This window comes from Sphaeramia orbicularis, chromosome 13, assembly GCF_902148855.1.
Source record: "Sphaeramia orbicularis chromosome 13, fSphaOr1.1, whole genome shotgun sequence".
Taxonomy (NCBI): domain Eukaryota; kingdom Metazoa; phylum Chordata; class Actinopteri; order Kurtiformes; family Apogonidae; genus Sphaeramia; species Sphaeramia orbicularis.
In genome coordinates, this window is record NC_043969.1 from 14,186,810 (window position 1) to 14,199,681 (window position 12,872).

At 34.5% G+C, this 12,872-nt stretch overlaps 1 protein-coding gene across 1 annotated transcript; it reads left to right on the plus strand.

Moving 5' to 3' along the window:
- The first annotated feature begins 4,530 nt into the window (after positions 1 to 4,530).
- Positions 4,531 to 10,747, plus strand: LOC115431590 (uncharacterized). The gene is made up of 5 exons (XM_030152067.1): positions 4,531 to 4,802; positions 5,070 to 5,411; positions 7,745 to 7,996; positions 10,023 to 10,051; positions 10,198 to 10,747. Exons 1-5 carry the CDS (start codon positions 4,751 to 4,753, stop codon positions 10,294 to 10,296), a joined length of 774 nt encoding a protein of 257 aa, XP_030007927.1. The 5' UTR covers positions 4,531 to 4,750; the 3' UTR covers positions 10,297 to 10,747.
- Positions 10,748 to 12,872: the final 2,125 nt, after the last annotated feature.

Here is a 12,872-nt window from a genome sequence, read left to right on the forward strand (position 1 = left end):
ACACCAGACTGAACCAGAACTGTTGAACAGATTTATACAGTGAGTCAGAAAAACCTCTTTTTCAGTATAACTTTTGGTTGCACGTGTTCAGACAGGTACACAAAACCTGTCATTATATGTCATGAACCTGGATGAAGTTCATTAAATGAATAGTTTTGTCAAATTCCACATAGTTTAAGTTGATTTAAAAAATAAAATAAAATAATGATAATAAATATAGATTTTTTTGGAGTTTTTTGTCAAAGTTTGATGTTAACACTTTGGGTTTGTCAGAATCAGCTGCAAAACGTGTTTCTAATAAACTTTTAAGTGTATAGGTCAGGGGTGTCAAACTCATTTTAGCCCAGGGGCCACATTCAGCAAAATTTGATCTGAAGTGGACTGAACCAGTAAAATAACATAATAAAATATAACTAATGTCAACTCCAAACTTTTCCCTATTTTAGAGCGAAAAAAGTACATTAACATTTTGAAAAGGTTTACATCTACAAACTATCCTTTCAAAAGATGCGAATAACAGGAACAAACTGAACAAATAAGTGTAATTTTAACAATATCATGCCTCAGTTTATCATTTATACATGTACATTATAACGTACAGATCACAGTGGATCTACAAACAAACAAAACATTTAATATCAGGCAGAATATTGTTAGAATTGTATTTATTTTCTATTAAGATATTTCAGGTTGTTCATATTTGTTCAGGTTGTTCACATTTTTTACAAAATTATATTTTGTTTTAGTGTAAATACGTGAAAATATTTATATTTACAAAGAGAAAAATTTGGAGTTGTCATTATTCATATGTCATTATGATAGTACTTTAGTGGTCCTGCCCACTTGAGATTGAATTGGTCTGAATGTGGAACCTGAACTAAAAGAATTGTTAATAACTTAGTGTAATTTTTGCATTTCACAGATTCCTCCCAAGGGCCGGACTGGACGCTTTGGTGGGCCAGATTTGGCCCCCAGGCCGCATGTTTGACACTATAGGTTATATAGTACATGTGTCCATCCAGCTCCAATAGCCATGTAATTAAACTAATCACCATGTGTCGAAATGTTAGAATAAATTTATTTATTTATTTATTTATTCTATGTCTTCCTGTTGCTGCAAAACTAAATTATTCGACCAACTTTCATTACATTTTTGTATTTATTTTCATGTTATCCTCCTCACAGGCACAACAGGGACGGCTTTGACATCGCCAAACATTAAAACAAAGGGTTAAAGCACTGGTTCTACATTATATAACTCTGAAGAACTTCTTGTACTTCCTCGGTTTTTCCCACGCATCATGTGAGTGACAGAAGGTGCAGGAAAGGTAAACGAGCGCACCCAAAGTCCAACTTCATCAGATGCGGTAATTCCGTCTAAAACGTCCGGTTTGAAAAGTAAAATGATGTATAACCTGACCAAAGTTACGGTGGGACACAACTGTCAAAATACAGAAAACTATAAAACTTGAATAGTCAGAATCAGTTCCTTAAATCTACTCACTAATATTCATATGTCAGATTTTCTTCTCTTCATCATTCACCAGCAGCTTTTATTCTGAAAGTTGGAAATGTACAGAGTGTTGAGATACTGAAGTTCTATAGAACCGTCTGCAGTTACAACAAGCATTTTGAATTTGGTCTTATAAGGTATTTACCTGTATTTACTGTTTACATTTTACAGAACAAGATATATGCTCATTTTTGCCTTAAATAAGTGCCAGCAGACACCAACTTGAGTATGTACAAATACTCAGTTTTTTTGGGTTTTTTTTCTTGGTTGAACAGTCAGAAATAGATGGGAAGTTATATTAAATTACCCTAAAATAAAATAAAATTAAATTAAATTAAATAAAAATTAAAAAATATAGAATTCTGTACTACTCCAAAATATTTTACTAAACATTATTTAACATTTCACCTCTTGATTTTTATTCATTTGTTATTATTATTATTATTATCATTATTATTATTATTATTATTATTATTATTATTAGTGGTAGTATTAGTAGTATTGGTAATTTTTCTATTTGGATTCTTGCAACACATTCCAAAAAATCCTTGAGGCAATAAAACATTGAAAGCTTTGTAGAGTTCTTTTAGTTCTTTCCATCAGGGGTAAACACATGTTAAACTACACAGTGCAAAGTCTTTGTTAGTGTGTTTCAGCTGCAAAACATGATTCTAATAAACTTTTAAGTAGGTCAGGGGTGTCAAACTCATTTTAGTTCAGGGGCCACATTCAGCTAAATTTGATCTGAAGTGGGCCGAACCACTAAAATGACAACATAATAATATAGAAATAATGTCAACTCCAAATTTTTCCCTATTTTAGAGCGAAAAAAGTACATTTACATTTTGAAAAGGTTTACATCTACAAACTATCCTTTTAAAAGATGTTAAATAACAGGAACAAACTGAAAAAATAAGTGTAATTTTAACAATATTGTGCCTCAGTTTATCATTTATACATGTACATTATAATGTACAGATCACAGTGGATCTACAAACACACAAATATTTAATATCAGGCAGAATATTGTTAGAATTGTACTTATTTCTATTAAGACATTTCAGGTTGTTTATATTTGTTCAGGTTGTTCACATTTTTTACAAAATTATATTTTGTTTCAGTGTAAATCCTTTCAAAATGTCCTTTATATTCTCTAATGGGAACTGGGGACTGCAGGCAGACCAGCCCAACGTCCAGTCCTCCTCTTCTTCAGCCATGTCTTTTACATATTGTGATTTTGCTTGGCTAACTTTTTAACTTTAATGGGTCATCACAGATGTGCAAATGACCTTTTCCATTAGAACTGACACACCTCCTAACCCTGAATGACCCTGGCTTCTTAACTGTTTTACTGAACCTAGCTGCACTTTTTCTGTCTTTAGTCCAGATACTGATTAACCTGATGGTCCATCCTACATTCCTCTGGGCCCAGATAAGCCGACAGCGCTTTTGGACACAGTAAACATACGACTTCCTTTTGGCACAGTGTTTTCCAGAGTAATACTGATTCCATGTTTCTCTGTCGGCTATAGATGAACGATGGTTCAGTGATGCAGTGGTTTTCATCATTCATTGTCTTCAGTTAAAACTTGCACCATTGCTCTTTATCTACTGAAATACATGTAAAATTCTTGAATCATCTTTTCCCAAAATGGATAGATCACTCCTGGATACTCCTTTTGTACCAATTCATAATTATAATCACCTAATTATTAGAACCCATTACCCTATTTCAGCTTTTTTTTTTAATGTATCGCAGCATGAATGTGAAAAATGAAGAAATGAAACTAACCACCTAAAATGTAAAGTCTGTTGTATTTATAGTGTCTCCAACCCTTTCATGCATGACTTATGAGAACCTTAGGCAAGATTTTTTTCTTGAGTGTTTTTATTCCCCCCAGGCATGAAAAAACAATGTGATTGATTTTTTTTTTTTCATGGAGTTACAAAAATGTCCATGCAATTAATTTTTGAAGTAAAGAAAAATGTGTTTAAAACCCAATATCAGAAAGTACGGAAGAGGATTAGGGCCACTGGAAAAAAAATACAATAAACTAAGGTCCAATATATATTTCTTTTTATTATTATGAGAAAAAAAAGTCAGAATTCTGAAATTAAAGTCAGAATTTGGAGAAAAAAGTTAGGATTCTGAGATTAACGTCAGAATTCTGAGATTAGTCAGGATTCTGAAAAAAAGTCAGAATTCTGAGAACAGTTTCCAAATTCTGAGAATAAAGTCAGAATTCTGAGATTAAAGTCAGAATTCTGAAAAAAAAAGTCTGTATTCTGAGATTAAAGTCAGAATTCTGAAAAAAAAAAAAAAAAGTCCAAATTCGGCGTTTAAAGTCAGAATTCTGACTTTTTTTTTTAGAATAATAATAACAAATATATATATTACACCTTTTTTTATTTTCCAGTGGCCATAATCCTCTTTTGTATGAAAGTGATATGAAAACAATGAAATAAAAACATTTTTAATGCTGCTATTCTGATGTTTCTCACATTTTACATATTGCAATGCCAGTTATTACTCATTTCATGGCAATAACATGCAAAAAAAACTTTGTGTCTAACAAAAAACAAGTGGTTTACACTCAAACATTTTAGTGCAAATCAGTGTTATCAAGAACGGCAAAGTGACAGTAATGGTCTGAATGTTAGTGTACAGGATGATGCATGAGCGCCCACTGTGGCTGATATGGAACTAAACCAACAAAACCCATGAATATACAAGAGAACAGCTGGAGAAGAACTGTCCACTGGAGTAACCACTATGCATGAAAGGGTTAATATAGAAGTCAAAGTGTATTTTAATCACTGCCTTCTTTTAAATTTGCCTTTTCCATGCTGTTCTGATTTTTTGTGATGTGTTGTTATATGCCTGTGTGGGTATGTGTGCTGTAGAGTAAAACTGGCCCCTTTCCACATGGAGAGTTTATATTACCGTTCATGTTTTCCTGTAATTTAGGATGTGTATGTGTGTGTGTGTGTGTGTGTGTGTGTGTGTGTATGTGTGCTGTTCCTTCCTTCCTTACTGTTAGACGAGAACAGCAGGATAAAGGAAAGCCTGTGAAATGAGGTTATTGAGAAGAGAAAAAGAAAGTGGGAGAAACAGTGCACCTACTACACTTTCTACAAGCAGTTTGTGGAGTTGCTACACTATGTACACAAGAAAAGGGCTTAAACCATATTGAGGAAGTGAAGAAAATCTGTGAGGAGCCTTTGTCTCAGTTAGACATGTATGTTTATCTCCTCCGTGCTATCAGCTGTCTCTGCATTCTGTCAATTGGTAAGTAACACATTTAACACCTTTGAGTCAAATTTTGAAAGTAATATTTTCATTAAAAACATGATCTTGTGTGAAATCTAAGTTTCAGAAAACAAATGTGAAAGTGATAATGAACTATTTCAGTTTCTAGTGACAGTTTTTTACACAGTGTTTTCTAAAATACATTGCTGATGTTAATATACTATGCCCCCAATGTCTCATATATGTCACTAAACTTTATTTATGTCACTTATTTCAATGACATTCAATGAATCTTCCATCTGTCAGGTATCGGTGCAGAAGAATGTAGCCAGGCGGTTCTAAACAGACGAGAGAGCTTTTATGTACCAGTAGGGGGAAGTCTGTCACTGTCATGTGTGGTCCAGCACTGTGGAGACCCCTGGAACGGCACCTGGATTTGGAGAAATTCAACAGTTGATAAGTTCAGCATTGTTGAAAGCACTGCACATCATCACTTGACTAGTTTGCATCTGTCAGACAATCAGACACGCCTTGTTTTGAGTTTTCCTAGCGTCAGCCAATTAGACGAAGGTTCTTATGGATGCAATGTTAAATGGCACGAAGGGGAGAGCGACCAGGGACATCTGCAGTATGTGAACATCACTGCAGGTATGTAAAGGGAAGAAATATGAACAGTGTTGTACAAAGTACTGGAAAGTCACACCTGAGTAGAAGTACCAACTGAAATACTACTCAAGTTTCAGTCTTTAACCTTTTCATGCAGAGTGGTCACTACAGTGGACAGCTATTCTACAGCTGTTCTCTTGTATATTTATGGATTTTGTTGTTTTACTTTCATATCAACCAACACTGGACGCTTATGCAACACCCCATACATTACAATTCATACCATTACTGTTCCTGTTTTTGCTAAACCTGATCTGCAGTATCATATTTGAGTGTAGATCAATTGCTAATTGTTATTAGACTGTAATTTAAATTTCTTTGAAAACAAAAAGTTTTTTTTTGTTGCATATTATCTGAGTGAGTAATAACTAGTATTATAGTATGTTAAAATATGAGGAAACATCAGATTTGCAGCATCAAAAATGATTTTATTTCATAGTTTTCACACAGTATGTCAGTTAATACATGTTGCTTTGCTTCAAAAATTAAACGGATGGTGTCCAGCTGAGTGAATATTTCTGTAACTCCATGAAAAATAGATTCATAAAAACATTTCAATCACATAGTTTTTTTCATGCCTAAAGAGGAATAAAAACATTCAGGAAAAAAAAAATCTTTATTTAGGTAATCATAATTCATGCATGAAAGGGTTAAGTATCTAGTATTTACTGTACTTAAGTATATCAAGTTGTCAAGTGTGTTTGGTTTTTGAGAAGTTCTCCCACACTTGAAAAGGGACGGGCTCACACTGAAGCACTGAACTGGATTCCACTCAAAAGCATCAGGCCATTTTTCTTTTTATCATGTTTATTTTCGTTTTCAGGATAGCTTGAAATAGATTAATATAGGCGATGAGATAGATGAAAAACCTTGAACAAAGTAAAAGAAAAACAAAAGCCACTGTAAGCAATATATACACATATACGAGGGCCATTCAATAAGTTCATGGCCTCACCCAGAACAGAACAACACAGACTGATAATTTATATTTTATTTTTCAACATAATCTCCATTTACAGCAATGCACTTGGTCCATCGATGTTCAAGCATCACTATCCCATCACGAAAGAATGTAACATCCTGTATTATAACAACCAGTATTTCTGGGTGAGGCCATGAACTTATTGAGCAGCCCTCGTACATAACATTACAAGGTTAGCTTTGAAATAAAACCAGGCATAATAAAATGACTCAGTATCGGACAGTACTAAATCAAATTATACCAAGTAAAATATTTAATATACATATATATCTAATATACAATTAAATGTACTCAAGTAAAGAAAGCAAAAGTACGAGTTAATGATAATAACAACCAAAGGCAGTCTGAATTTTCTAATTTAATGTGATAGATAGCTATTGAAGGAAATATATTCGGTTATGAATTCGACACTGAAAGTAAGGATGAGGGCAGGATTAGATTAGCCTTTGCTTCTTTCTGTCCCTTCTCAAACTGTGTTTATGAGTTGATTCATATGTACACTTATGTTAAATTTATTGTATTTCGTTACTTTTTCTGTCGTTAATGACCATTGATGCGTGCATATGTAATTGACTTCTTGATTTTATTATTTTGTTTAGTTCTTTTTTTCTTTTTTCTTTCAAAGTTTGAGGCAAATAAACAAATAAATAAATACATTTAGAATATTATAAAATTTATCCAGGATTTAAAAACATGGTAAAGTAAAAGACAAGCAGTCAAAGTATGGAAAATGAAGCCTATATCACACAAAAACCTAAACAGAAGTAGGCTACTGCTGGTATTATAAATGTCAGAATTTTGAGAAGAAGAAAAAAAGAGAAAACTATGAAGCTTATGTGGCACCTCAAAACATGGAGCCTTCATTACATTTCGTAAACAAGGAATCCAAAGTCTAAGCCATCGGTATAGTACCAACCTATTTTATCTCATAGCTTCATTCAGCTCTCCCTAACATCAACAGATTCCCCACAGGTTGAGTGCGAACCATCGTTTGCACTTGTTCATTACGTGTTCAGGCCCAATAACAATCAGCGTCCTGATTTTGTAGCAGTCACTGGTAATCTCAGAGGTGAAAACACCAAATTTCCTTTAATTTTTTTGTAACAAGTAACAATACTGTGCATTCAGTATGTATGGGAGTAGAAGTATACAGTTGAGTTAGTAAATGTAGTGAAGTAAAAGGGAAAGTAAATGGAATAAACATACTTGAGTACAACTGTAAAGTATTATTACGTTGTTACAATACAACACTGAATATGAAGGATGAATCATAATATTTTAAGACTAATAACTGAATCAGAGTATCTAATTGTATTTCTATCTCCATCCTCAGCTCTCTCCTCTCACAGGCCAATGTTGCACAGGGTTTTAGTTTGTGTGGCTGCGTCTCTGTGTTTTCCTATTATTCTGGGACTGGCTCATTGTCTGAGTTCAGAGGTCAAGTCTCAGCCACATCCCAGAATTCAGAACATCCTTGTGACCGAGCCTGTAGTTGTACACAGAGACCGACAGTACCTGATGGCTCCTCATCCTCCGCCTCGACGTCCTGTTCCCCAGAAACACAGCAGCGCTTCGTCTAAAAGAGGTACCCTCTGGTTGTTCATTAAAATCCCCAATTCTAAAACAGTTGGAACAGTGTGTAAAATGTAAATCTCTTAAACTGACATTTTATTCACAGTAAAGCCTAGAAAATATATCAAATATTTGAGCAGAGAAAATGTGAAATTTCCTAAACAAAAAAAAAAAAATAAAAATAATAATAATAATAAGGTTGTTGAGAATTCAATGGCAGGAAAATGTTGGGACAAGGGAACAAAAGCCTGGAAAAGTTAGTGGCATTAAAAAAAAAAAAACAACAGGAGGAAAATTTTACAATTAATCTGGTTAATTGGCAACAGGTCAGTAACATGACTGAGTAGAAAAGAACATTTTAGACGTAAAGATAAGCAGAGGTTCATCAATTTGCAAAAAAACCAAACATGTCTACAAATTCTGGAACACTTTCGCCATAATGTTTCAGATACTCCACCATCTTCTCTTGGCAAGAGTTTATTTAATATGGACTTTGGCAAAGTTTAAAGCTGCTCTGTGAGACTAATTATAATTTGAGATTCATTTGTGAAACTGTGGACACAACATCCCCCAGACCGAAGAGGTCAGGGCCTATCCAGTTTGTCACCAGTTCAAAAGCCTGTATCTTTGATGGTATGAAGGTGCATTTCTGCCAATGGAAAGGACACTTTGCACATTTGGAAAAGTACCATCAGTTCTTAAAGATAAATACAGGCTTTAGAGCAGGGGTGTCAAACTCATTTCAGTTCAGGGGCCACATTCAGCAAAATTTGATCTGCTGTGGGCCGAACCAGTAAAATAATAACATAACAATACATAAATAATGTCAACTCCAAACTTTTCTCTATGTTTTAGAGTAAAAAAAGTACATTTACATTATGAAAAGGTTTACATCTACAAACGATCCTTTTCAAAAGATGTGAATAACATGAACAAACTGAAAAAATAAGTGTAATTTTAACAATATCAGTTTATTGTTTCCACATGTACTGTACATTATAACTCACAGATCACAGTGGATCTACAAATACACAAAACATTTAGTAACAGACAGAATCTTGTTAAAATTTTACTTCTCTTAAGACATTTCAGGTTGTTCATATTTGCTCAGGTTATTCACATTTTTTGCCAAATCATACTTTGTTTTAGTGTAAATACATAAAAATATTTACATTTACAAAGAGAAAAATTTGGAGTTGTCATTATTTCTATGTTATTATGATAGTATTTTACTGAATCCTGCCCACTTGAGATTGAATTGGTCTGAATGTGGAACCTGACTAAAAGAATTGTTAATATCTTCAGTGTAATTTTTGCATTTCACAAATTCATTCCAAGGGCTGGACTGGACCCTTTGGCGGGCTGGATTTGGCCCCCAGGCCGCACGTTTGACACATGTGCTTTAGAGTGACATATGCACACATATGTCATACGCACGTCTGTTACATACTGCGTCTGTTACAACAGCATGGCTTTGTAGTGGAAGAGTTTGGGTCCTGAACTGGCCTGCCTGCAGTCCAGACCCTTCACGAACTGAATACATTTGGTGCATCATGAAACTAAAAAAAATGACATAGAAGATCCAGGACTGCTAAGAATCTTGAATCTTGTATCAAACAAGAATGAGACAAGCAATGTTACTCTTCAAAAATCTAACAATTGGTCTCCTCAGTTCCCAGACATTAACAGAATGTTGTTAAAAAAATAAAAGATGATAGATAATGATAAAGAAGGCCCTGTCCAGTCTGTTTTGATATGTTTTACTGCTACCATAATCAAAGTTACTTTATTATTTTTTCCTGAAAAATTTTATGTTTCCATGTTTTCAAGGTTTTTAAAGTTTTTACATGTTTTCTCTGTTCTACTATGAATAAAATATGGGTTCATACATTTTTTTTTTTTTTTTTTTACATTATTCCATTTTTATTTACATCTTACACAGTGTCATAACTGATTTGGGACTCGGTGGTCAGACTATAAGTGTATAATATGACAACAGCAGTAATGTGGGTTTTTTTTTCTTCCCTTTGTTTGTACAGCTCCACTCAAGCGCCAGCAAAGGCCTGAGGTGTGTGAATATCCTTTTCCAGACAGGATGCCCTTTACACTGCCCTAATCATTGTGCTTCCCCTGCCTAACCTTGAAAATTTCTCCATTTTTGTGTGCATGACCTTGTGTGTGCTTCACTAACTTTGTAAATGCGATCTGTTACAGGTGGTGTATGCAGACCTTTCCCAGGATGCCCTGAGGCAACAGGCAGCCACCAGAGAGCCTCCACAGTCCACAGTCTACACATCAGTCAGATTTACCTGAACGATAATAGTGGAACCCTCGGTTTTATGTTTTTGACTCTTGTAAAGTATTTTGTGTCTCTTTGTCTGTGAAAAGTACTTCCTGATTGAATTTTCCTAATTTTTGGTGAAATACTTTTTGACTTTTGAGAATTTAAGGAGACACAACATATGGACTTATTGTATTTTGAACTAATAAGTCAATATAATTGCTGAATGTTACTGTGAACAAGCAACATACAACAAGTGGTGCCAGGCACAACAAACCCCGCCCCTCACATGTATGGTAGGTTATTTTGGCATCAATCCAGCTGATGTCATCATGCATGTGGTGCTGTCAGCAAATCAGTTTCCTCTATATATGTGCCAAGTTTGAAGTAAACTGAGACAAAATTGATGTTTTTATAGACATTTGAAATTTTGCCCCTTTATAAGTAAATGGGAGAAAAAAAAGATTTTAAAAATTCATAACATTTTTTTTACTTTGACCTACTTCTCCCAAAATGTAACCACGTCTATTCTGGGTCACTGGCTATCTATAAAGCCAATTTGGTATGAATTCAACCAGTGGTTTTGCTGCTAGACATGTTAAATTTTGCCCATTATAAGAAAATGGGGGGGGGGGGATTTAAAAAAATGCATAAAAAATTGGAACTTTGACCTATTTTTTCCAAAATGTAATCAGATCTATTTTGGGTCACTGGCAATCTATGAACCCAATTTGGTATGAATTCAACCAACAGTTTTGCTGCTAGAGTGTTCACAAACAAAGAAATAAACTGAACCAAAACAATAACTCTTGCCTCCCCTTTGGGGGGCGGGGTAGTTATAGAATTTTAGTATTGATAATGTATTTTGACCATTACATGTCTGGTATCTTTTACAATGTGACAATGTGCATATTGAGTCCAACTTCTGTAATATAACTTTTGTGATATGAATATAAATGTGGTTATTTAAATATGTAAAACAGACCTCGCTGTAATCTTGAAAGCATTTATAACTAGGCTGTTTAATTCATTTAATCTGTGTTGATCATGAACAATATAAATAAAACATTTCCTAAAACATACGAGACTGTAAAAGAAAAAAAAAAAAAACAAAACGTACACATAAGTGACACAAAATACAACATTTTATTTTAGAATAAATTCTCAATGGCACATTACATAACGAAATATACATATACCTGTGTAGACATCTTTTAAATTAATATATTTCCTGTTATCATTTCACTGTATTTATTAGCATACTCTGCAGTTACATTTTTAGATGACATCAATGCAAAAGAAGGTATCGTTTAATAAATTAAGCATTTTAACAGAGAAAAGGCTGCAGGGCATTTAGGCGATACCTGCTACAAACTAAATGACATCTGAGCTTCCCGTTTCTAACCAGATTATTTCTGTCCCTGATTCCCTTGTTCGACGTTATCACATGTCTACACTAACTGTGCACAGTGTGTGTGACTCAACACATCTGTTTCTAGTCCAGTTAAAGATACTTCTAACGTACCTGTGGGAAGTAAGGTGGAAAGAAGCTGAACATCTTCCTGGCGAAGTTATAAGGTCACCTTAATTACAAAAGTGGATTTTGGGTGAACAAGCAGCAGTCTCACAAACGCTTTAACAAACCTATCAGCAACAGGAATGGTTCTCTACATAGTTAGAGTACATAGACATTCTTCCAATGACCAGCCAGTCTGTTTGTTTGGTCACAAAGGAAAAACCTGTGTCTTTATGCTATTTCATTATACAAACACTTTACTATCTCCAGTTTGTGCAGCTCCACTCTAATGTTCTAATATAGTAGAGGAGTACAGATATTGACATATTATCCTGTTGTGCTTGTAAGCGACTGGCTTTGCAATGTACTTCTAAGAGAGACATATAAGTACAACCAACAAAGCATAAATCAAAACTAGTAAAAAAAAAAAAAGCTCCAAGTTCACATTCAAAGTGTTTTTGCCAAAGGTGGTTCAAAGGTTTAATAAACCAGGAGCGTGTACTTTTAAGCCATTGTTTCTGGCTCAAATGCTCAGCCATGGAAACTTTAAACTCTGTTCAAAAGTTCCACCAAACAAACACAGATACACGAAGCTAGCAAGTTTCACTGGGAGGTATTTGAAGGTGAAATGTTTTTAGCAAGTGCAATGACTATTTTCAGCAAATGTGGGCGTTGATCTGCAACCCACAACTGTGCTGTAATCAGATCTAGAAGATTCTCCTCCCCTCACATGGTGAGAGAAAGACAGAGAGACAGAGAGAGAGAGCACATTAGTGGTTAAAAGGGCTTTAATAGATTGTAAGGCGCAGCTTTGGCTAAAATAAGCTTATGGCAAAATGTGTTGGCAGTGTCCCATTCTGTGCCCCGTGTGAGATATTTTACACAAATCCAGCACTTCAGGGATACTTCATTGATTTGAAGTAGCCGTTACCAGTTCTGAAATGGTGTTTATATGTACTGAATGTTGGCAATGTCATGTTCATAGTGCAGTGTACACAATGCAGCAGCTAGCAAGGTTACAAAAGCATTAGGAAATCAAAGGTCCCTCAAAAAGCAACTTCATATGCAAGGAGAGTGGACGAGTGTGTCCCC

Excerpts from the sequence above, each read along its gene's own strand:
- LOC115431590 (XM_030152067.1), top strand. The coding sequence starts at position 4,751 with ATGTATGTTTATCTCCTCCGTGCTATCAGCTGTCTCTGCATTCTGTCA. Across the intron at positions 4,803-5,069 it reads TCTCTGCATTCTGTCAATTG|GTATCGGTGCAGAAGAATGT; the intron begins GTAAGTAACACA and ends TCCATCTGTCAG. Across the intron at positions 7,997-10,022 it reads CAGCGCTTCGTCTAAAAGAG|CTCCACTCAAGCGCCAGCAA; the intron begins GTACCCTCTGGT and ends TTGTTTGTACAG.